Source organism: Eulemur rufifrons, chromosome 28, assembly GCF_041146395.1.
Source record: "Eulemur rufifrons isolate Redbay chromosome 28, OSU_ERuf_1, whole genome shotgun sequence".
Classification (NCBI taxonomy): domain Eukaryota; kingdom Metazoa; phylum Chordata; class Mammalia; order Primates; family Lemuridae; genus Eulemur; species Eulemur rufifrons.
In genome coordinates this window covers 36,937,295-36,963,321 of record NC_091010.1, presented here as the reverse complement: position 1 = coordinate 36,963,321, position 26,027 = coordinate 36,937,295, and the positions used below count along the sequence as shown (strand labels likewise).

At 38.6% G+C, this 26,027-nt stretch overlaps 1 protein-coding gene across 2 annotated transcripts in view; it reads right to left on the bottom strand.

Annotated features, from left to right (window-relative positions):
* Positions 1-22,199: 22,199 nt before the first annotated feature.
* Positions 22,200-26,027, bottom strand: part of A1CF (APOBEC1 complementation factor) — a 74,014-nt gene continuing 70,186 nt past the window's right edge. For both annotated transcript variants that reach the window (XM_069460712.1, XM_069460713.1), the window contains exon 12: positions 22,200-23,318. In XM_069460712.1, the coding sequence (XP_069316813.1) occupies positions 23,167-23,318 (152 nt within the window). In that variant the 3' untranslated portion in view covers positions 22,200-23,166. The remainder of the gene's footprint in view (positions 23,319-26,027) is intronic.

The following is a 26,027-nucleotide window of genomic DNA, read 5'->3' as shown; positions in this document are numbered from 1 at the left end:
TGCTCATTCTGACATCAGTAGTTTTGGGGAAAAAAGTAGCAGGATATAGTTGGAGGGCTTCATCATCAGCTTTTCCCCACTTTTAGACAACAGGATTAGAAGATGAGAAGTCATAGAAAGTCCTTGGAAATGCAATATTAATAAAAGGACCTGCCATTGGACTCAAAATTGATATCTGACTGCCTCAAAAACCAAGGGGGTAAAAAGCCTTTGCATTTGAAGGTGGCAAGCCCCAAATGGAGGGCCATGCCCTTCTGGGTCCACACTGCAGGGCTATCTCGGGCCAAGACAAAATTGGCCTGCACAGATAGTACTGGCCCTCACCAACTGCTTCTGGATTTAACTTCTGCCTGTTCTTCCCCTCCCCCTTTTCAAGTGATTCCTGGGGCCCCTGAAGCCCAAACAAAACAATGCTTGGTACTTGACTTTCTGAACTTGGTCCTCAGGGCTTGTACTTACGCAGTCTGACTCTTAGCAGTAGGGGATTAAGCCAGGGTGGAATACATTCTTCAGTGAGAGTTGAGTCCTGGATCCTTGTCCCAGTTCTGTCATAAACCATCTGGTAAGCTTTGGATAAGTTTCTTAACAACTCGGAGTCTTACCAAAGATTTGATCTTGAAAGTCTCTGAACTCGATGGCAGGTATTATAAATAGATTTCATCTTTGGTGCCTTTGTTAAGGGGTTCATAGTACTTGCTCAGAAAAGTGCATTGGAAAGGACTGAAAGACGTATTGGGTTCCAGTGGGAAAGTGGCTGTGATTGATTAGCACTGTCTGACACCGACAGGGCCTGGGTCAGTGGCCAAATGATGGCCTCATACTTGCCCCTCTTGAGCTACAGAATTCCACAGATGCCCATTTTCAAAGGGGTTAAGATACACAGGTAGAGTTTCCAGGAGGGTCAGGAAAACATTTTTTATACTATTTTACCCCCATTCCACTTCAACAAAATACACAGGTCCCCCCTCTCGGTGGATTGACATCATCAAACACTCGAGAGGGGGCAAAAGCAGAGTATTCACCCCAGGACGAACCTACATTTACTCTATGGGATCGTCTCTGTGTTAAATCTGCAGTGCCATCTACTGAAGCAGACAGGAAATGATGCAAAGACCACAAAAGGATGCCAGATGACAATGAGAGGAAATCTTTCGCTTTTTATTTAAGACCACACATTTTAATTTCATCAAATTTACATTCTAGTGTTTTGGCTGAACCCTTTGGAGACATTCTCACAGCCATTTTTAATTCAATATAAATAATACTCATAAGTATCTTAATACATATTGAATCATTTCCTTTTTTAAAATTAGCATTTTAAATGATAAGGTTCAAGATTAAAAAGTCAAAACCCAAAAGTATATTTCTGATGTCTCTGTAGTCACAGGGACCAGTGTCTCATTTGCATGTTAGTTTTAGGGGGTAAAGAAGTCTGGATGGGAGGAGAAGGGAGGACAGTAATGTTCGCTAAGGAGCTGTTCGATTTAGCTCCAAACTGGTGTTCCCAGCATTGTTTATATTAGTACCATGAAAAAAGTTCCATGATCCAGTATGTTTGGGAACTGCTATATACTCAAACCCTCTCTCGCAAATTTACAGTGCTCATTAGCATAATACAGGTTTCCAGAAGCTCTGAGGGTAAGAAATCTGTTTAACTTTGACTGTCTCAATGTTTCTTAAATTTAGTTGAATGTGGCCTATTTATTTAATATATTTTCAATACTGGTCTCTCACATGCCGGACACTGTGCTTGGTGCTTCTGATGTATTCACTGATTTACATTTCATTATGGACTAGTGATCTTATCCCTATTTTATACATGAGTTGAGAGCATTGAACCAACTTGTGCAAGGCATAGAGTTAGAAAGTAGAAGTGCTAGAATTAAAACCCAGGCCTGCCTGATTCCTAAGCACAAGCTGATGCCACTGTACCACGTAGCCTCTCCACGGATCTTTTTAGTTTTCACACAGTTGAAGTCATGATCTTCTGCTTGACAAGGACAGTCACAAGAGCCCCCATTTTTAGTTGGCCTGTCCCTGGGATAGAGACACTTTAGAGGCTCTTGGAGAAGCATGCGATTTGCTCCTTCTGGATGTTCGAAATTGTGTCCTGCTTATGATGGGTGGTCGTTGCATGTCACTTCTCAAAAACACAGCCATCCACTGCTACTAACGTTGTCCGCGTTTTGAAGGATACCTGGAGAGAAAGGATGTCTCCAAGGAATTCTTAATTTGTATAAGATGCATCACCTCTAGTCTCTTCCCACGTTTGTAGTAGGCTCTGGGTTTCTTAGCCATGAGAGCAAAATTTATAGCTTAATTCTCTGAGATTCAATGTTCAAAGTCACCCTCTGGAGATCATAGATTTTGTACCTTGCCAGTAAGGAATAGACTTTAAAGAACAGAAACTCCTGAAGGTCACTTGTCCAGAAGCTATTTTTAGGGAGACTATTTTGGGTACTCTATATCTGAAAGTTGGCTGAGAGCAGGCCTTTAGGATAGAGGACAGGACAAGGTGGGCTCTTGGAATCCTGGCTGTGTCCCTCACCCTCTGTGCGAATCTGAGACTCAGTTTCCCCACCTGTCAACAGAAAATAATGTATCTACTTCTCTGGGCTGAACTGAGCACCAAATGAGATCGTGGGTATCTCATCCTCTCATTCTAAATTGTTATGTGTCTACAACACCCCATGAGGCAACTGCACAGAAAGCAGCTGACAAGATTTATGAACCTGATAAAGAAAACGTTGAGTGTCTGACCCTTGTTGTCAAATAGATTTTATATCCCCTCCCCCATTCTTCAAATCACGAGTTTTAAAAGAAGGAAACTTTAAAAATTTTGAGGAGAAAAGAGGAAAGCTTAGACTTTGGATTAGAAGTATAATTATGGAACATTATGAAAATAAATTTCTGTTATGTAAACGATTCATTTGTGTTGTGTTCCCTCTCCATCGTATGCTTGGTTTGAATTTAGGTCCCAATGTAGGTTTGCTGGTCTCTCCCTTCCCCTCAAGTTTCCCAAGTTAGAACACAACACCTTTCTGATTCCGTTTCTGCTTCCAGGAGAAGCTACAGATTTGTGTGGCTAGAGCTGATCTGGGCCTGATGCTCACTTTCGCAGAGGTTCTGCAATCTCCGTGTTCTGAATCTGCCTTTAAGCTGCTGTGGCCGTGAGAGCGTGCTGAGCTGGGAGGAAGGATTTTGGAAGCTGACGTACAATGGCAGAGCCGTGAACAACTGCACCAGGGACCTGAGCGCAAGGGGCACAAGAGCTTCCAGGGCAAGTGTGCCCTACGTCTACTTGCCTGAGGAATCAAAGAATTTGGAGGAAAGAAAAATTGACTAATCTTAGAGTCAAGCTCCTCCAGAAAACCCCTCTCAGTTTTGGGGGAAATCATTTATTTTTTTTTCCCTCTCTTTTTTTTCTTTTTTACTCATTCACTCACTCACCCACTAACTCACTGACCCACTCTCGGGGGGGGGCGGGAATCATTTAAACGCCAAACCCTGTACTTGCTGGGAGGGAGCTCACTCTGATAGAGAGAATGAGGTGCACCTTCAGTGTGGAGTTATGGGGCAGCAGCAGGTAAGCAGGTGCCCGTCTGAGCCTTTTTATTTTTTCCTCAACCATCTTACAGAGAAACGTAGGCATTTCTACTTCAATCAGTGTGGGATATGACTTTTTCCAGGTTCCAAAGGGTCACCTGAGATAGGTAGAATAATGCCCCCTCTTCCTAAAGATGACCATGACTTAATCCCTGGAACTTGTGAATCTATTACTTTACATGGAGAAAAGAGCTTTGCAGGTGTGGTTAAATCAAGGATCTTAGGTTGGGGAGATTATCCTGGTTTATTCAGGTGTATCCTAGTATCCCAAAGTAATTACAGGAGCCTTTATCAGTGAAATAGGGAGGCAGAAATACTAGAGAGGAAGAGAGACTTGAAGATGCTACATTGCTGGCTTTGAAGAGGGAGAAAAGGGCCATGAATGAAAGAATTCAGGCAGCCTCTAAAAGCTGGAATAGACCAGGAAACAGATTCTCCCATAGAGGCTCCAGAAGGAATGCAGCCTGCCAACACTTTGATTTTAGCCCAGTAAGACCTATTTCAGACTTCTGATCTCCATAACTGTAAGTTACTTAACTTGGGTTGTGTGAGTTGGGTTATTGTGGGTTTAATCCTACCCATTGGCCTGGGAGTCAGAAGAGAAGGTGGGGCATCTCCTTAGGGGGCACCAGTTGCCTTGTGGAACTGAAGCTTCTGCAGTGTCTTCCACATGGGGGAAGTGCCAGTTCTTACTGTGGAGGAGTGCGCCCCTCTGCAAACTCTGTAGGGTCTGCACAGCCAAGATCCTTGGGGTATCCACCTAGATGTCCCCATCCCATATCCCAGGGTCCTGCGTTTTCCCAACCAGGGTCCTGGTCAACTTAGCGTGACTGATCCGCATTGGCTGATTATCTAAGGTCTCTAGAGTTCTGCATTTCTAGCTAGCAGATCCTGAATCTGCTCCTCGGCTGTGTCTGCTTTTCCACTGCAAGAGCTAAGCCACGAAAGAGGCCCTCTGGTTTTCTCACTTAGCTTGTAGCTATTTGTCAACCATACTCACTTTCATGTTATTTCTCTGTGGGGCACTAATACAACTTAGTAACTACTTACCAACTCTGCTGTCTTTGTAGGAATTGTTCCTAAATACCTTTCAAATTCCTGAATCATTGAACTGCCAAGGGCATTCCCCTCTACCAGGGTATTTTCCTAGGTCAATACCAGTGAAACCTTCAGCAACTGGGCTGCCACCCTTGCCGGGGACTATCTGTGCTATACATTCTATTTGGAATGGAGTCCTCCTTGTCAGATGAGTGGTGAGTGAGTCAGTTCTGAAATTCCATTATATTGCCTGTTTTCTTGGGCTGCTTATGGTACCACCTGTGTCTTTCAAGAAGCAGATGCCGAGATGGGATTAGATATGCCGAGATTACTGGGGAAAACATCTGTTTAGGGTAAAGGGGAAAGAAAGGAGTAGAACCAGGTTGGAGAAGCTTCAGACTGCAGTGCAGATCTGGCATTTGTGAAAGGAGGGATGGAGAAAGGGATGATTGGACAGGAAGATCCTTAGACTGTCCACAGTGTAGTCTTGAGAAAGCGTCGGGAAGGATGAAGACGAGTTCCACAGTAAAAAATGCTTGATGAAGGGGTCTTGTGATGGGCAAGAATGGCCCAATTCTTGTACTTCTGCTATGCTTAGTTAGTGATTGTCTGGGGGCAACACCGGGAAGTGTGGCCTTGGTATGAATGACGTGGCAGATCCAACTATGCTCACTGTGGCAGGTTCTGAGTGGCACTCCTCCGTGGCCACCGTGGTAGTTAATAACCTCGTCTCTGGAGTCAGGATTCTTGGGTTTGAAACTTTGTTTTGCCACTTATTGGCTATGTGATTATTGGTAAGGTACTTCATTTCTCTAAGCTATGGTTATCAAATTATTTTTTATTTTTTTGAGACAGAGTCTCACTCTGTTGCCCAGGCTAGAGTGCTGTGGCATCAGCCTCACTTACAGCAACCTCAAACTCCTGGGCTCAAGCAATCCTCCTGCCTCAGCCTCCTGAGTAGTTGGGACTACAGGCATGCGCCACCATGCCTGGCTAATTTTTTCTGTATATATTTTTAGTTGTCCATATAATTTCTTTCTATTTTTAGTAGAGATGGGGTCTCGCTCTCGCTCAGGCTGGTCTCTGAACTCCTGAGCTCAAACGATCCACCCGCCTCGGCCTCCCAGAGTGTTAGGATTACAGGCATGAGTCACTGTGCCCCGCCTGGTTATCACATCTTAAATCATGAGGTTAATAATAATTATCTCATAGGCAAGCTGTGAAGCTTAAATGAGTTAACATATGCAAAATGCATAGAAGGTGGCCTGGCATATAGAAAGGGCATAATAAAAGGTAGCTAAACATAAAACAGGATTGGTGATTCCAGAGCCTGTTCTCACCTTTTCTTTGAGTCTACCTAATGCTCTTGAATGTGAACTAAAAATGTCATTGTAATGCAGTAGGAGAAGGAATTCATCCTTAAGGAGAGGATGGGGAGTGTTTTGTAGGAGAGATTTTATTGCATTTGAGTTAAACCCCAAAGCAGAATTTGATGTTTGACAAGTGGGAATGGCTAAGAAGGTAAAAAAGATAAGAAGAGAGGTGGGCACTGGGGAGAAATTCCAGGTAGAGGAAAAGGCATGGTTGGTAGAGGAGCAGAGAGAACATTTCCTGGTAGGTCCCAGGGAAGATGTGGTGTGTGAAGGAAGCGGACAGAGGGGAGAGATGATACATTTTACCAAGGTTACTGTGGACTTTATATTTGAATTCCCTTCAAAGTCATTTGGAAAATGTATGAAAAGAATTGAATTCCCTATAAACTCATGCTTGAATATGACTCTGTTCTGAGACAGAACTGAAAGGGATTAGACTTTATCATGGCAAAACAGGCAGTGAATATTTAAAATAGTGCTTATCTGGGAATAGAGCCCTCATATTTGTGGCATAAACCAATGACTAATGGTAGAAGAATTTTTGGCCAGATAGGAGATGACTCCTGACTACTCCTATAGACCATGCTCAAGGGTTTAAGAATGTGGCAAACCAAAGCCAGTCTCCAAGCTGTTTAACTGCACACAGAATAATTTCCATTATTTTGAATTTTATATCTTTCTAAATTAGATTACATATTTCGTTACTCGATTAAACATAAATCCAAGAATAATTTAATCTTTCTTAATGGCCTAGGGTCATTACTGTGGACATTAATTATTATTGCGGGTTGCAGGGGCGAAAACTTTGGAGCTTAAAGTGCATCAGACTCTTTGCCCCTGTGCTAATGGCACTACCTATACATTCAAGATGTATTTTTAAAAATTATTAGTTTTCTTTTGTCTCTTTTTTGCCACCAACTCTTGATATGAAGCAGTTAGTAGGCTCGTTTCTAGTCTCCCAATTGTCAGAGTTGGAGCTTAGTGGTAACTCTGCCTCTTTTTTGAAGCAAAGGGTCTTTGTGATCATGGTCTGTATTTTAAAGGCCTTGTCTGGTGGCGAAGATATTTCTATGATGGACTAGAACTCATTAATTGGTGGATCTTCTGCAAGCCTTCAATTCCAGCCTCAGCTCTATCCTTAAGTTGCTATTTTTTGGGCATCACTTAACCTTCCTCAGGCTAATTTCCACATTTTTAAATAGAAACTTGGAAACACGCTCCCTGAAGTCTCAGAATGATAGATGTAGCATGCTTTTAGGAGGTAGTTTGTATTTGAAATTTTTTTATCTGCAAGCTTGGTGAGATGGTTTGGTAAGTTTCATCTCTATGCCTGTTTCCTTATCCCTTTTGGTGAATAGTAACACTGGTCTCATGGTTATGGTGGAGAAATGGGTAGAATAAATGGGAAAAGTCCCTGTTGCCGTGCCTGCAATCCAGCAGAGAATACTTGTTAGTTCTGTCTCCCTTTCCTCAGTTGAAATCTTTTCAGCAAGAGTAAGTGCCAAAGAAGTCAGAATTCCTCCGACTATTTGAAAAGTCTCTAAGTGTCATTAGCCAAGTAGGCCACTGGATGTCATACTTGATCTAAGCTACCATATACATGCTGCCAAGCGCACTTTGGCTTGGACAATCTTAGGCTTTTAAAACTGGAATGGACTTCAGTGATCTTTGAGGCCAGAGTTTGAAAACTATGGACTACTGGTAAGTTTTCTTTTGCACACATTTCATTTTTCTCAGTTTTGATTGAAGCTGGATGCATTGAGGCAGAGGGTGTATTGTTCAGTTTGATCAGAGTTGAGACAACTATGTGAAACTCTCTAGGGTCTCGCTGGGGTGCTTCATTCATTTGAAGCTGGTTCCTTAAGACAATGGAGTGTGGGAGCCCTGATCTCATTTTTCAAAGAAGGAGCCTGATCACCCAGGCACCTTACATAGTTTGACCAAAATCACAGGTTAAATTTGTTGTAAATCTGGGACTAGAACTCAGATCACTTAACTTCCAGGTTGGTCCCTGGCATTGAGACAGACACTTTAGAGATACATCAAAATTATGTACCTTCAGGAAATTTTAGCTATGCAGAAGCAGATGAGAAGAGTCACATCACTATCTTGCTCTGGCTCTTCTCCTAAGCTCTGTCTAATGACAAACGACAGAATATCTTGGCCTTCACACCAGCCTTAGATGGGGTGTTTTATCTCATGAATGTTTTATCTCATGAATTTGGTTGGGGGGGATGGGACTGTGGTTGGAATAGAATTTGCAAGGCACTTAGCAGAGACCCGTTAGGCTAATAATAAAGTCTACAACCTCTCACAGGAAATCAGTAAGACAAGCCAGGGGTCTTGATTTATCCCAGTTCTTATCAGAAAAAGCAAGCTGAGAGAATTCACTCTGAGTACTAGTAAGTCATAACGTAACTGTATGCACGTGTGTGCACAAACCCGCACGCACACAAACATAGGAGTTTAAATGTTCATAACTGTCAGATGGAGGATATGCCCTAATGTTGTTCACAGTCTACCAACTGCCTTTAGAAAGACAGTGAGGGTAATTATCTTTCAAATTTAGGTTTCCTTAGTTGTGTTCTCATTAAAATAGTAGAAGGTTATTTGTGGGTTTATGGTGGCAGAATTGCAGACGTGTAGGAGCTACTAAGATAAAAATGAGTCAGGTTTCCTTTTAAAACATTTTACTACTTGGGGCACTTGTTTTGAGATCCTGCACAGTTTGGGGAGTATGTGGTCCCTTCCCTAAAGACTCAGAAATATGGAAGTGAGCCATGTGTATTTCTTTAGTTGATGTGAATTTTGAAGGTTCCTAAGGAAGCTTACTCACAAGCAGACTCTTTAAAGTCTATTTTGAAGAACCCTGATGTCAATGATTGAAAATAGCAGCATAGCTTTTTATTTTATTTTTTTTTTGAGACAGAGTCTCACTTTGTTGCCCAGGCTACAGTGAGTGCCGTGGCGTCAGCCTAGCTCACAGCAACCTCAAACTCCTGGGCTCAAGCGATCCTCATGCCTCAGCCTCCCGAGTAGCTGGGACTACAGGCATGCGCCACTATGCCCAGCTAATTTTTCTATATATATATATATTTTTTTTTTTTAGTTGTCCATATAATTTCTTTCTATTTTTAGTAGAGACGGGGTCTCGCTCTTGCTCAGGCTGGTCTCGAACTCCTGACCTTGAGCGATCCACCCGCCTCGGCCTCCCAGAGTGCTAGGATTACAGGCGTGAGCCACCGCGCCCGGCCCGGCATAGCTTTTTAAAAGTAGAACAAATATTAGAACATTAAGCCCAACCACTTTCCATTATAGAACCGAAATGGGGGTTCAGAGGTGAGAGAGGACTCACTGAAGGTTATACAGCAATTTAGCTGAGCCAATACTTTCTCATTCCCAGATCGCTGGAATCATCCTCCCTTGATTTCTCGTTATCCTGCTGCTTTTACTATCTGATGCCCATTATTTGATATTGAGGTATTTTGTTTGATATTGGGGTATTATTGACATAATATTTGTGCAATATTGACGAATTGCACAAATAAAATTGTAAATTTAATGTTTTGATACATCTATTCTCACAAAACCATCATTGCAGTCAAGATGATGGACAAATCCATCACCCTTGAAGATTTCCTAGCACTGCTTGGGAATCCCTCCCTTCTGTCTCTCTTCAGACAACCACTGCTCCACTGATCTTTTCTTTCTCACTCTGGATGTGTTTGCATATTGTAGAATATTATATAAATGGAATCATACAGTATGTACTCTCTTTTGTTTGACTTCTTCTATTCAGCCTATTTAATTTGAGATTCATTCATGTTGCAGCATGTAGTTTATTCTTTTTACTGCTAAGTAGTATTCCATTGTATGACTGTTTCATAACTCGTTTATCCATTTATTCACCTGGATGGATGTTTGGGCTTTTTTGTGTTATTGGCTATTGCAGATAAAGCTGCTACAAACATTCATGTACAAGTCTTTGTATGGTCTTTTGTTTCTCTTGGGTCAATCCTCAGAATGGAATGGCCAGATCATATGATAGGAATATGTTCAACTTTTAAAGAAACAGCTTTATTGAGGAATAATTGATATATAATACATTGTTCATATTTAAATTATACAATTTGATGAGTTTTTATATATGTATGCACCTGTGGAAATATCACCACATTCAAGATAGTAAACATGTCCATTACCCAGAAATGTTTACTGGTGTCCCTTTGTAATCTCCCTGCCCTTCCCAATACTGTACCCAGGCAGCATCTGATATGCTTTCTTTCAGTATAGAGTAGTTTGCATCTTTCAGAATTTTAAAAAATGAAATAATACAATATTTGCTATTATATGTCTGGCTTCTGTTACCCAACATAATTATTTTCCACTTCATCCATGTTGTTACATATCAATAGTTCATTCCTTTTTTTCTTAAGGAGTAGTATTCCATTGTATGGATTGATTTTTGGTTGTTACAGAGAAAGCTGATAGAAACATATGTGTATAAGATTTTGTATGAAAATAGGTTTTCATTTATCTTAGGTAAATACATAGGAGTGGAATGGCTGGATCATATAGTAAATATACATTTAAGTTTTTATGACACTGCCAAACTGTTTTCCAAGGTCATTGAATTATTTTACATTCCTAAGTAAAAGTTTCAGTTCTTCCACATCCTTGCAACACTCGTTATGGTAAGTCTACTTAATTTTAGCTATTCTAATACATGTATAGAGATATCTCACTGTGGTTTTAATTTGCAGTTCTCTAATAACTAAAGAGGTTGAACATCTTTTGAAGTGCTTATTTGTTATTTTTATATTTAATTTGGTGAACTGTCCATTCAAATCTCTGGCTACTTTTTTGAATTGGTTTTTTTCTTAGTATTGAATTTTGAGAGTTCTTTACATATTATGGATACACAACATTTATAAGATATATGCTTTGCAAAAATTTTCTTTCTCTATGGCTGATTTCATTCTCTTTTGAAGACCGGAAGTTTTTAATTTGGATGAAGTACAATTTACCAATTTGTTCTTTTTATAGATTATGCTTTTTGCGTCATATCTAAGAAATCTTTGCTTATCTTTGGATCACAAGATTTTTCTTTGTTTTCTTCTAGAAGTTTTATTTTTTAAGCTTTAAATGTTATTCTAGAATCCATTTTGAGTTAGTTTTTGTGTACAGTATGAGGTATGAATCAAAGTTTATTGTCTTACATGTTGATATTCAATTGTTCCACCACCATTAGTTGAAAATACTATCTTTTATCCACTGAATTAACTTTGTACTGTGCGGAGAGTTAGCTACACTCCCAGAAAAAAATTGGGTCCCTTTGGCGGGGGTCATCACAAGGGATAAGGAAAATAATAGAAAATAGAAAATAATAGAATAAAGAAATAAAAGAATATGAAGAGACGAAAGTACAGTTTTATAAAGTATAGATTTTATAATAGTTGGGGGAATTGGGAGACCTCCAGCATTCCTATGAGCCGTGAGGCCCCAAATGAAGTTTCACATCAGTATTTATTCGTACAGTAATTAGTTGCCGGGGTAGCAGATTTACATAATAACAGGTAGTTGATTTTAGGTTAAAAGTCTCCCAAAAAGTTTCTAGAGATCCCTTAATTAACTCTACCTGTGTGAGCAAATGGTTATAAAATCTTTCTAAGACAAACTTCTAAGTCCTAAGATAAAACTATCACTTAGCAGAAAGGCTAAACAGAAACATAGTGGCTCTCTATTTCTTTATCTAGTTTTTGTGGATTAGACAGGTAGTCAGAAGTGAAACAGGAACTGTCGCTTGGGACAATTGCTTTTAGGTGCAGGTGTCTGTCGGGCAGGCACTTTTTGATCAGTTTTCATCCCATGGCTTCATGCCAAGCTTTTGTCATACAGAAGCAGGCGCAAGCCAACAGGTCTGAGACACGGCATCACCTCGGAAAGCAGCTGCCACTGATCTGTGAGATGCCCTCCTGAGGCAAGGCAGCTTTTGATATGTGAACTAACATGTTCACATATTCCTTCATGGCAAAGCCCTGCAAAACTCCTGATATCATTTCTGTCTCTATATTATAGGGGACATTTCTATAGTGCAACAGTACTGCTGTCAAAAATCAGTTGTCCACATATGTGTGGGTCTATATTTGGATTCTATTTTGTTCTGTTGATCTGTTTTACCTATCCTGACACCAATATCACAGTGTCTTAGTTACTTTAGCTATAAAATAAGTCTAGAAGTCAGGTAGTGTAAGACTTAAACTTTGTTCTTTTTGAAGTTGTGTCAGCATGTTATATATGCATTTCTATGTAAAGTTTAGAATCAGTGGAAACAACCCAAATGCCCATCAATACATGATTGGATTAGTAAGCTGTGGTATATGTATACCATGGAATATTACTCAGTTATAAGGAATAATGAAGATACGACATCTCTATGGTTCTCCTGGAGAGAGTTGGAACCCATTATATTAAGTGAAGTATCCCAAGAATGGAAAAACAAGCATCACATGTACTCACCAGAAAATTGGTTTCCCTGAACATCACCTAAATACACATGTAGGAACGACACCAATCGGATATCAGACTGAAGTGGGGGGTGGGGGAGGGGATGGGGGTATGCCTACACAATGAGTGCATTGCACACCGTTTGGGGAATGGTAACACTTCAAGGTGCTGACTTGGGAAGGGGGGGTGGGGGGGGAGAGACATATACCTACCTGATGGGTGCAATGCGCACTACCTGGGGAACGGACACGCCTGGAGCTCTGACTTGGGGGGAAAGGCGGTACAAGGGCAACGTATGTAACCTGCAATTCTGTATCCCCCATAACAATAAGATGAAATAAAAAAAATAAATAAATAAATTTTAGAATCATCTTATCAACCTCTAAATAAATTTGCTAGAATTTTGATTGAGATTGCATTGAAACCATAGATCAATTTGGAGAGAATTGATATTTTGAAATTAATCTTGCTCTGCAGTCATTCTTTGAGAATTTGTGACCTTCTGGTTGGTGCTACTCAGAAGCAGGATCCAAATTCCCTATGTTCAGATCTCTTTCTTCTCTCTCTCCCCATTCCCATTCTATTCTGGGGGTAGGGCATGTATTCCTCCCCTTGCTTCTCCAGGAAACTTTGTCTCTACTGTAAATCACTTTCTCTTGCTTTTTTACTTCCTCCAAAACCCCTGTAAATTCTTTGAACTGTTAAAGCTTTTGGAAAACCACAGCAAGAAAGGCTTGCAGGGAATCTCTGGCTGATGTTTCATTATTTACCTTTATCAAGGCAATGATAGACAGGTGGACTTGCTGAGAAAGGGGGAAAATATGATAAGAACAGAAGTTAAGTTAATAACTTGAATATTTATACAGCTATACAACCTAAGAAATCTGTAGTTACTTCAGTAGATCAAGCCTTTAATTATTGGCTGTGGAAAAGATTTGACTTTTTTAAATGAGCTATTTATTAAGTGGTTTGTTAATGATAACCAGTTTTCTGAATATGTAGTAATAAGGAAAGTGGAAATTTGTAGTGGTATCATTCATTGCTGTGCTGATTGATTGGTAGTGGCTACTTGGAGCCCAGTGTTGAAAAGGATTCTGAGGCTGTGACTTAGATGAAGAGGAGACCAATGAGTCACTCATCAATGTCTGCCAAGGGTATGAGAGCAGAGTGGCTGCCCATGGGCCAGATATTTGCTTTCCCTGGGGTGTTTTATCACATTGATTCTTGCTAGGAGCAGACAAAGGGGATAGAAAATTTGGCAAATAGCAAGGAAGTAGGCATTGTGGTAATAATGTGTTGACTTTGTGCCACTGAAACAATATTGGCCTGCCCACCATTGTTAGCTACATATTTCAGTTGATAGTCTCAATTAGAGTCTTAGAGTCTGAGTCAGGTATTTAAAACAAAACAAAACAAAAAATAAACCATGGCAGAAGTGGGGCCAGAATCCTGGCCGACTGGCTCAGAGTCCATTCTTTTCACTGAGACCATAGCGGGTATCCTTGCACATGTTCAGACTTAGAGGATTTTTTTTTTCTCAGTGAAAATTTTTTGGATCTAAAGTGGTTCATATCATGACATTACTCATCAAAGGGAAATTTTACTCAGAATTATTTGAAATATAGGAGCAAAAGGCATTACCCATTTGCTGTTACTTAAAACCATCCTTAGTTCTCTATCCTTTACACTGTCCCTTCTCTATCCCTCCCTCCCTTTCTTTTTTTCACTCAACCAGCATTTTTGAGCACCCACTCTGTGTCAGGTATTACCATTTCCTTAGCTTTTATCCTCCCCAGCACTGGGCATATGCTCTTGCATACTGATGTCAGCAACAGTTACTCATAAACTCAAAAATTAAGTCAGTTTCTCTGATTTTGCACAACAGCTTCAGTGACTCTCAGATGATAAACTCATTTGCATTTGTTGTCATTCTATAACTCTTCACTGTTGTATTAGTTACCTATTGCCTTAAAACAAGTGATCCTGAAATGTAGCAACTTAAAATAACATTTATTACATGACACTTTCTGTGGGGGAAGGAGCTAGTTCCTGTGCTTTGCAGTCTCTCATAAGCTGCGCTCAATGAGTTAGCTCGGGATACAGTCCTCTCAAGGATCTGTTGAGGAGGGATCCGCTTCCAAAATCAATCATGAGATTGTCGGTGGGACTCAGTTCCCCATGGGCTGAAGGCTGCCCTAAGTCCATGCCATGTGACGCTTTCCACAGCCCAGCTTACAGCCCGGCAGCCTGCTCCATCACAGTGAGCGAGCAAGAAGAGCCAGAGAGATGGAAATCATCATCCTTCACAAGCTAACCTTGGAGGTGATATTCTGTCACTTCTGCCATATTCTATTTGCTAAAATCGAGCTACCAGGTCCCACCTGTACTCAAGAGGAGGGGATTATACAATGGTGTGAATACCAGGAGGTAGGGTTGTTGGAATCCTCTCTACCACAGTTGTACCACAGTTGTACATTCAATAGCTGACAATACTTCAAGAAACTCTAAAGTAAATTGGCAGTTTCCATTTAGGGTGAAGGCAGGGTTAAGGGGAGCCTCTACCACGAATGCCAGATGCTCTCATGTGCCTCACTTAATTTAATCTTCACATCTTCCTGTGATGTAGGTATTTGTGGCACACTCTGCTAATTTTTCTTCAATATTCTTTCTTCCATTTTTTCATAGTAAAATAATTTTTATAGTTGCCTAGATAATAAAGACTACATTTCCCATCTTCTTCTACAGCTAGGTGTGGCCACGTGCTTAAGTTCTGGCCAGTGTGACGTTAGCCACGGTGTTGTGTGGCAGCTTTCAGTAACTCTCCTTAAGGGAGAGTAGCAGGCATCCTTTCCTCTTCTCCTTTGTCCTTCCTCTATCCTTTTACTTGAAATGTAAATCTCAGATGATTAGGTTGAGACCATACAACTAAAGCAACAAAAAGGAGCCTCTATTCATGAAGCTGTGAAGCACGATACCAGCATCATAGTAACTTTTGGGCCTTCTGAGCTAGAGACTATACATTATGATATTTTTTAAACTACTGCAATTTGGGTGAACAGTCACTGCTGCCGAACCTAATCCTAGCTAATTCAGAAATAGGTACCTAGAAGTAGGGTGTGACATGTAATAAAATAGGTGGTATGGGCTTAGTGTAGGGTTGGCAAACTTTGGCTGTAAAGGGCCAGATAGTAAATATTTTAGGCTTTGTAGGCCATATATGGTCTTAGTCACAAATTCTTCCCCCCTCCTTTTTTTTAACAGTCTTTTAAAAATGTAAAAAAACATTCTTTGCTCAATCTTTAAAAACAAAACAGCCATTTTTAGCCCAAGGCCCAGCAAACATCAAGTAGCTGGATTTGGTCCTGGAGGGACAGTTTGCTGGGGCCTGGTTAGTCCATGAGGGGTCAGCAGATGCTCCCAGGCAAATGTTGATGTCAGAGCCCACTTACTGTTTTCCTATTATTATTTCTGAGTATTTCTCTTGTTTTTTTTAATTGATTGGAAAATAATGCACTTAATTACTAAAAGTTACATTTACTTTCAGAAGATGCATTTGGGGGGACTTATGTAAAAATGTGACTGTAAAGACATCATCAAAACCACATAACAATTATGGATTATTAATATTCAGGTATTTACTAAAACAAAAAGCAAAACTTCAGTTTTCAGGAAAATAAATTAGTCAGCAACTCATGTTGGTAATTTTTAAAACTTTATAATGGTACTTGAAAATTCAATTAAAAGCATTTCATCATCCCGGAATTATACAATATCGCATTATCTCTCATTTCATGTGATTTATGATTCTAAGATACCCATTATGTTTATAACTTCCAAACCAATGATTATTTTCCCAATAAGTGAATGGTATAATTTTGCTTAATATATTTAGACAGATCACAGTTAGAGTTCTACAAAACATTGTACTCAAAGTACAAAAATAAGTGCTTTATGCACACTCTTTAATACTGGTTTTATCTCTTTTGGTACCTCAGCTAGCTAACTTCATATAAATAAAAACAATAACAAAAAGGAAAAGAAGCAAGAGATTGTTTTGTTTAACATCTGGAAACTAGAAATGCATTTTGCTGATAGCTTGCTTTTCATTAAGAGAGAAGGAATAACAATGTCTGGCTATATTGCAGTCAAAAAAATAGGAGAAAAGGAATTCTATGAAGGTATAGGAATAAAAATACCAACATTAAATATTTAAACCAGTGATAATGATGAATTGATTTAAATAGACTTATCTACAGTCTGTGAGCCCAAAGATCTCTTAAGAGTTATAATAGAAAATGCCAAGTTTCAAAATAAAATTTATATTTATAAAAAAGTATCTATACTTCATTGCAAATCATTTACTGCAAAAAAAAATATATATATCGGTATGGCTAAGGCTTGTTAAATAGGTTTTTAAATTTTATAAACACAAGTATATTTAAAAAACAGAAATAGTTAACGACCAATGTTTTCAAGCAAATGACAAGCATAGGTCCCTGCTCATTAACCTCACAGATCAGTATGTGAATTTGTCCATTCCATGTTTTAATGCTCCTTCTGGATCTCTAACCTTTTTCTCTTTCTTCTACTTTTGCACAGTCCTTTATATTTCTCCTGGGGAAAATATTTGAAAACTCATTTTACTTAAATAACAATAATAGGTCAAGTGTTAAATTCATCTTTAAAAAGACTTACTGTGCCAACCCAGTGTTTGGCAATAGTTGTGGAAACTTAAGGTTTCGAACGGAGTTGATTTATTTTTGGGATTCTGACTAAGTGGCAAAACCTGCAGCTGATGTAATTATATTCAGTTTTGAAAAAGGCAGAAGGGAGCACTAGACTATGTTCCCCACAGGAAAGAAATAAGAAATATGTGTATTTGTATTCAAAGTTCCTCCCCCAAGAGTAGGTGCATGGGAAACACAGGCTGATCATGTATTCTATGAAGAATAGGTTTGTGGGTTAATTGCAATAGAGCTTGTAAGATTTATTTAATTCTCCATATTGGTAAAGTGAATAAAGGAAGAGCAAAAAGGAAATTTTTTTAAAAAGGAAAATAATCTGTCAATATTACTTTCCATTTAAAAAATAATAAAACCTTTATATGGAATTATGTGAGGATTTTGGGTGAAGAGTAGTGGATGAGCAACCATAGTGGTGATGTTAAATGCAAGGGAGTTAGTGTTTGAGCAAACTGAAACAGAAGAAGGAAAAAAGGCAAAATGATTTTTAAAGTGAAGGTTTATGTAAGAAATTCTTTCTGGTTTGGGGTATGAGTAGTGTGATTCAAGGAAAAAAGGAATCAGCAAATGCTCCAAGACCCTACTCATCCCTTGTGAATAACAACAGGTCAAGCAGGTGTCCCCAAGAGATTTCTTTTGTCTCACCCCCTGTCCAGTCTGGCCCAGTGGCTGCTAGGTCTGCCAAATGAAGGTAGAACTCAGGACCCACAGCCCAGGGGGGATGAGAGGAAAACGAGAACCGGAAATGAGCTAGATAGAGGGGGCAGCTAGGTAGGGAGTGGACTGAGGGTGACTTTGGAGAGGGTGAGACATTTCCCTCTGTTCACTATGCCCCTGCCCCAGTCAGAAAGAAGTAGCTGAGCCCTTCAGTTTAATCTTCTACAAGATTTTAAAAAATTATAAAGATAGAAGGGCACTATGTAATCTGTTAGTTAAACTGGGGCACATTTGAGAGTAAGAGGGATCATTATTAATATTTATGGTGGGACAACAGACATAAGCCAGGACTTTCCAAGCAAAACAGAACATATTGTCACTTTAGAGAGACACTGCTACACCCTGAGTAGAGCTGACACCCTTCAGTCCTCAAGAAGTTCTCATGGGCAGCTTACTTTCAAGTTCGCTGTTTCTTGGTATTGCCCCTTCTCTTAGACAGAGTATCCTATGAGAAGAGAGGACAAGGCATGTTCTTCTTAATTTCTCTCTCAAAATAGGAGAAAAGTCTGTAAGTGAGAGGTAGATGCGAAAGTGTTTCGCATTTTATTTCAGGCACATTTAAACGAATGAAGGCTTTTGGTTTCCATTTTTTTTTCCCTTCTGGATTGGTTATGAATTCATTATTAGCTAGAGTAAAAGTTTTGTTTGATCCTTCCTACAAAACTGAGGAGAGCAGGGAACACAAATTTTGAAATAAGTCTGTGTTCAATATATATATTGCTAAATCTATGCAGTCAAATACTCTGTGTATACACATTGTAAGAAAAAGATGGCTTTTAAAATGTTGAATGTTTGGGGGTCGATAGAATATTCTGTATCCATTTTTTATTTAATAAAAAATGTTTTAAAAATATTTTATTCCATAGGGAAGGAGATAGGGCATGGGGTCAGAAAAATTTCATATTTCTAATGGTTTCACTTATTGTAGCACAACTTGTTTATTTCTTTGTTCTAACATTGGGAAATTCAAATGAATAGGCCGATGGATACATTTCACTTTCTGTGAATATGTTCTAGTAACAAGAGCATTTTTGAAGATGCTACTAGACTGAAGCAAAATTTCAAAATCAGACTTGACAATCAGTTTAACAAAACCTAGTTGACAGTGGTTACATGTCAGGTAAAAATGCTTTTTGCCTAGTTTCTCTCTGTCTTCCAACAAGTATATGAAAATTCATAAGTTATGGTATTAATATATTCTTTTAAAAATATTTATCACCAAGTTTTCTAACAGTGTTACATTTGAAACTTAGTTTTATCTTTAACAGATATATTTACAATATAAAAGTGTATCTACAAAACATCAGAAGTGTCAAGTCTCTATGTTAATTTTTAGATACATTTATGCCCTCCTGGGAACTTTTGTATGAATGCAAGGAGAGGATAAATAACAGTGGTTTTATGTGAATATTGGGCATATTGTTCACTTTTAGTTGTAAGTTACTTTACAGGAATCTTGGGTAGGGCTGGAATTGCTCAACAATAATAAACTCTATCAAACATTGTAGCTTTGAATGCAAAGAAAACATTAACTTTCTTTATTATCCTTCATTCTACAAATGGCACCCTGTCTATGTGGATTCTAACCATGGCTCAGTGGTCCAAGACAGAATTATCAAATAGAGTCATTTAAAATATACCAAAAATTAATGTAAATTGAAAATTATACTGATGTAATATTTTGCTTATCTAAGTGAAAGAATATGCTTTTCTTAAAAAAAAAACCTTAAAGTAAAACAAAAACTAACTTCCTACATAGCTGTTATTAATGCACAGTTATAATTTAATTTCCATTCCACCTTTGAAAACTATGGTGTGGAAATAGATCCTCAGTTGTTAGATATGTTTTGAAGTCAATATTTTCTTAACATGAGGTAGCTTTTTAGCAGCATTTTGGGTGCTGTTACCCAAACACAGTGTGGTTTGGCATGATACTGCCTTGGAGGGTATCTAGTCATCTAGGAGAATTACATTTTGTGGCAGTTGAAGGGGCTCTTCTAGCTATATTAATGGGGTAGGAGAGAAATAAAGCAATTTGAGAAAGGGCAGCATTTTTACAGGTAAGAAAATAGATACCTACTCTCATTGCTGTTACATTTCTTCCTGTCTAAGTAACATCAGGTTGATTTTAATTCTCAATAAGCTATTAATTACCAAAATTTGGAAATTCAATTCTAATTTACTAGATGTTTCTAAATTATTGTTTTGGGTGTTTTGTTATTATCATTTGGTTGGATGACTAATTTTAATTTTTTTCTATGAAGAATTAAGAAGCAGGCAAGTAAGAAATAACAGAAAAATGAATAGTGATGCAGAAGGTATCAAGGTGTTAAATAGGTGCTGATTTCTTAAGTCTAAAAATATAAACATTATGCAAAATTAGCCTTTGGTTCTACACTTGATTTCAAAAAGCCTGTTTTCTTAATAATTTCAAACTCACGCTAGCAGGACTTGCTCTATATTTCTTAACTTGGGGAAAGCAAGAACAAACATGGCATGGCAGACACCTTGACACTTTCTATGAATATATTCTAATGAAATTCAAAATAATTCTCTAGATATTATTGCTAAATGAAGTAAAGTTTCAGCAAAAAATCCCCAACACCTACTTATTTGTATAAATCATTTCTAAGGAGGTAAATGTCATGAATACTTGTGTTTTTCCATTAAAGTAATGAGATGGTGTTCCAGTGGCAATTTTCTTGACACTTGGCATTGTTGCATGTTTAGGTCTCTTATGTTAATCTTTTAAAACAGTGATTATGACCTTATCTGGAATAATGATTTTTTTTTTCATAAGGACAGTCCTGTATTAACTAGTTATCTTTTCATTTTGATCAAATTTAAAACTGTTTTACATCAAACCTATTTTGCATTGACTAGACATGTAGAATGCACTTTGCTACTTATTTTCAAAGATTTTAAGGAAAATCAAAACTTTTGCTCTTGGAATTTGGAATGCTTTTTTAGGCTGAGTAGAAATTTGCCAGCCTCAATGGACATTTGTTATGTCAATGTAATTACTCTTTTTGAGAATAAAAGCAGATCTGTGGGAGAGTGTAAATTTGGATCTCAGAATTGCTTTAGGAGAAATTTTTTTACTTTTTCACTTTTAGAGTTATTAATAGTTTGAAGCCTATATGAATTTTATTCCAACTCATACCAATTATGATACGCACATATGTAAAAATATGATCTGGGTATTTTAACTGAGACAATTATTTTTCTTGCAGTTTTCTATTTAATAAAAGTGAAATAGGGAAAACAATTAAGGGACAGAGTGGAAATACAAGAAAATAGCGGTTCCCAAACTTAGATGCACATTGAAATCACCTAGGGATCTTTAAAAATACTGATGCCAAGCTCCTGCTCCAACACATTCTCATATAAGTGGTATGAGCTGTGATCTTGGCATTAGCATTTTTAAAAACTCTCCAGGTGTTTCTAATGTGCAGCCAAGTTTGAAAACCACTGCCCCAGGGAATACGAGAAGCCAAATGTAAAACAGAAAGCAGAGGCCCTTCAGCGTCTCAGCTGTAGCTTTGAAGCCCTTGATACCTGACTGGAGTGAACAGAACTGAAAGGTTACAAGTATTTTTAATTGTGATTGAAATTTACCTGATTTTGATTGGAATCTGGCCTGATTTTGTATCAAAGGATTACATTAAGGAGTTGACAAAATTTTCTGTGCCTTTATGTTTATGTTTTCCCCTGAGTTCTATAGAATTTTGTAAGTGCCAAGGGATTTTTAAAAATGGAAATGATAGTATGGTATGCCTTAATCACTAATGAGACTAGAGTAGTAGTAATAGGTATTTGGTGTTGGACTTTTGACTGTCTCTGTTTTGAGCAAAGCAATCATTTACAAGCATGGCAAGAAAGTAGTACCTTCTCTTCACCTCCATTCCAGGTTTGGTAATTCCTGGAGACGATGTTCCTGGAGAAGAGGCCCAAGACTAGGGGATTTTGGTAAATATAATAACATCCTTGCTGATTGTCTGAAGAAACAGTTTCTAATCAGCAGTGATGGCTATAAGGTTTTCCAGTGACAACTTTAAGACAAAAGGACTCAGGTAGAGTAACGCTGCCTGATACTGACTGAAAGAAAAAGGAAGGGAAGGTAGAGAATTTCTTGCAAGATTTAATGTAACTCGGTCAATCCAAGGCTAATCCTAAGTAAATAGAACTGACTCTGAATGCTGCATGGTGGTCTAGATTGTTGCAAAAAGATAAAAAAAATAAGAGCGAAGCTTCACTCCTGTCTTTGAAATGACTTTTCAGCCAATTTGCTAGATAGGAGAAAGTACCATAAATGATATTCTGTAGATTTGATTTATACTTTTTAATGACATAAGAGATAAGCAAAATGAGTCTGAGATGAAAATGAATCAATGTGGACAAGTAAAAGTTTTTCAAATGAGAAAAAATCACTTCATATTGGCACCATTATTGGTAAGGACAGGAGTTCTAGGAAAAAATAGGGGTGGGCTAATGAGTTAAATAAACAGCGGGGCCTGGATTTGTTTTAACTATACCTGCCACACATCATATCCATTTCTAGGAAGTTCCCAGGGACTGCAGGTGACAGGAAGATCCTCATCTGTAACAAATTGGATGGAATTTTTAGACTGCAGCATGGCTGACTTCATCAAACCTTGGACCGTCTTTCAGGAGCACAGGTCTGGGATCATGTCCCACGCAGCAGGCAATGGTGAACCCATTTTGCAAAGCATCCTCCTACCTTCCTTTTGCCTCTGTGTTTGTGTAACACAAAGGCAGCAGTGAGCCAAGGGTTAAGACTCTGGAGTTTACCTGGTTTTCCTTTGTTGTTACTGATTACTTAGGTCTGTTCAGCCCCAACCCCTGCCGGCTAAAAGATCTCTCTCCACTCTGTCAGCATTTGTAAACACGCTCCCAGGACACTCAGGAACATTGGAAGAACAACTTCTGGGGGCAATGGCTCTCCAGCTTTCTGTTAAACAAAAGGCTCCTTAACATTTGATGTCATTTCGGAAAACATTCTCACTTCACAATTCTACAATTAGTGTAACCTATACAGTCTTAGGAAAGGCATTGCTTTAGGAATGATATTACTTATGATCATTAGGGGACTGAGTTAGAAGTTTATTTCTTCTTTATAGAGTTTTGTGTGTCTTATTCTTAAATTTTAAAAAAAGATATCTTCAGAAGGTTCCATATCCATCCCCTCGGGCAGTCACTGCAAAAGTAGGGTAGACCTCATAGGTTGTGTATGCTGTTAAGTCTTGTCCAAGGGTTACTGCTTGCTTGAGCTGGGCTGCAGACACAGGCACAGTTGCACTAGGGACAGCGTATCCTAGAGGGGGAGGCAGAGAAAACGTCATGAGAGGGATTAAGATTTGTTCCCTTTCTGACTTATTGTCCTCTTTCAGGAATATGAATATTTAACATATTGCTTAAAACTAAAAGTTAATATGTATGTTTTAAAAGGTGCTCTCAGCGGATACAATATGTGGACTAAGTGATTAAAATGGCATTTGCAAAGTTCCAATATGTTCCTGAAAGTGGATTCAACCACCTGTGTCAGTATCACTCCACACTTAGAGAATTAGGAATGTTTGGGATAGGGTCCAAGAAACAGAAACGGAACTGAGTTGATTAAAGCTTGAGATTTAGAACTTTTCCCAAAAGTCCCAGAATTTATAAATGAGCAAAGGTGGTTGAGGGCTGGCAGGACACGGTATATGTGTATGGTGGAGGGGGAGTCTATAGGTCTGGTTCTGCTGCAATCCCACACCTGCCTAAATGAAATATTAAAAACCATTGTCTTTACTCAAGAAGGATGTGTAGAGATTGCGTAGACCAGTAGAAGAAATGCTGTGAGGTTTAAGTGTGCTTCTACCTAATACCCTAAAAGCAAATGCCACTCCTGTCCACATTTGGATCTAACTGTGAATGGCAAAAGCACCTTCTTATCCCTCCCAACAAGCCTGTCTTTGGTGTATTCAGAGGCTTTAATTCTGGTTCTTATTCTCAGAGAACCAAAGGATTTGAGTGATAAGGAAATTATTGACATGCTTTCACCTTAGTATTGTGTCTAGATGATGAACATTCACTTTTGAAAGAAGAAAGCATAATAGCTACTATCTAAAGCAGTATTGACCCAAACCTGAGTATTTCTGAGCTGATCCAAAAATTGTAAATGATAACAAGAAAAAGGGAGAAGCACACTTAAGTAACAAATGGGGACTTGATTTTTTTTTTTTTTTAAAGCCCATTTGTTTGTGTGTGGTGGACGTCTGCCCAACCCCAGACACATTGATTTTTTTCCTGGTGGCTTCTCAGGAAGTGGTGGCAGGAAGCTAGTTGTATTATTTTTTAAAAATTGAACCCACTCCTTGGCTCGTTTACTTCAGTTAGTAATGCTGATTAATGCACTAGTGAAGTCAGGTACATTTTCCAAGGATATGAGAAATGTGTTAACAATTACTTTCATAACTTTGGAAACAGTATTTCTAAAGTAAGTACGTAGTATAATTGTGTGTGTGTGTGTATGTGTTTGAAGCACATATTTTACCTCTAGGGACTTTGAATTTTCTTTTTAAATTTGGCTAATTTGTTAAGTGCAAGGGTATTTGTGTTTCAAACAGATTCTTCCCTTGGAACCTATTATTCTTTGCTTGATTCCACAGCAAAGTTATAAGAGAGACTCAAAATCTTACGCATTCCCGAGACAACTCTCATGCCCTAAATATTTTTAACTTTCTCACAGGAGCAAATAGAAGTGAGAATAAGATAAAACATTCTTGGGTAAAAGTAAATCCTTTCCAATGTGAAAGGAAACTTTAAGATTCTCCTGACAGTGGCGCATTATTTTTATAGTACATTAGTTAGGTGTCTTGGGGTGCAGCTTTCTGCAAGATGGGCTGAACGTTCTCCAAGAATTGAGAAGCGCTGGCACAAGTCCCGAGTAGATGGACATGCAAACACCCTGTTATGTGGAAAGGAAGCACGGGGCTGATGATGGGCCTGCACTGCCCAGGAAGGACCTTTGCTCTCTGCAGTGTCAGCTGTTGCCTTGGTAACCTCCCAGGGACTCACCACAGAAAGTCTCCATGTTCTTACTAAGAAACAAAGCTAGAATTGAGGTCACATTCACTTGAAGCATGGTTAGTTTTACCCTCACTTGCCAGAATGGAGGATATATATTCACAATTTTTGAGAAATAAAAAAAAAAAATCAAGAGCGAGCCTCAGGTGTTGTGGATGTGAGGAATAGAGACGTTCTCACACTTACACATGACCAATATATGAATTAATCAATTAATAGGAATGTCATATTTCTAGGTCTAGTTAGAACTCTCTAATTTGGCTTTATGGGGCACATACTGACACAATGACAGTCAGAATGACAAATTTCTTCACTAGAAATAAACTTTTATTGCTAAAAAATACGGGGTCACTCTGACTGCTGAGAAAATATTTCCTAAAGAAGTTTCTTGCCTGGAGCTCTTTAATCTCTGAAGTCTTCATTTTTAATTATTAGCATTTGTTGTGGGCACATAAATGGGGGAAAGTCTTTTAAATGTGACCCCCGAAGGCATTGTTGATCCACACAGATAGGCTTTACTTTAAGCAATCACCATGTGCCCCAGACCAAAATTACAGAACAGATAAATTGAGTCCTGATTGTTCCCATATTGAAAAGATCTGTTTGTCTCTTTCTCTTTCTCACTCCAACATACAATTTTTGACTTAAAATAATTTAAGAAAAATGTGATCTACACATCTCTTTTGAATCAAAATAATAGAAGTAAATTGAAGGTTAGAATAGAGAAGGGAGCTTAAGGATTTGCTTAAAAGCTAATTGATGTTGGCCAAATTACTTCCTCTTTCCAGAACTTGGGTTCTTCATCTGTACAATGGGTGTTCTGACGGAACTTAACTCTTAATGATGTTGTGAGCATTTCTGAGATAATACAAAGCTTGCTGAGCATCTAGGTGAGTGCCTAGCATGTAGTAACAGCTCAAATAAACACCTGTTATTATTAATAGTCCCAAACTCT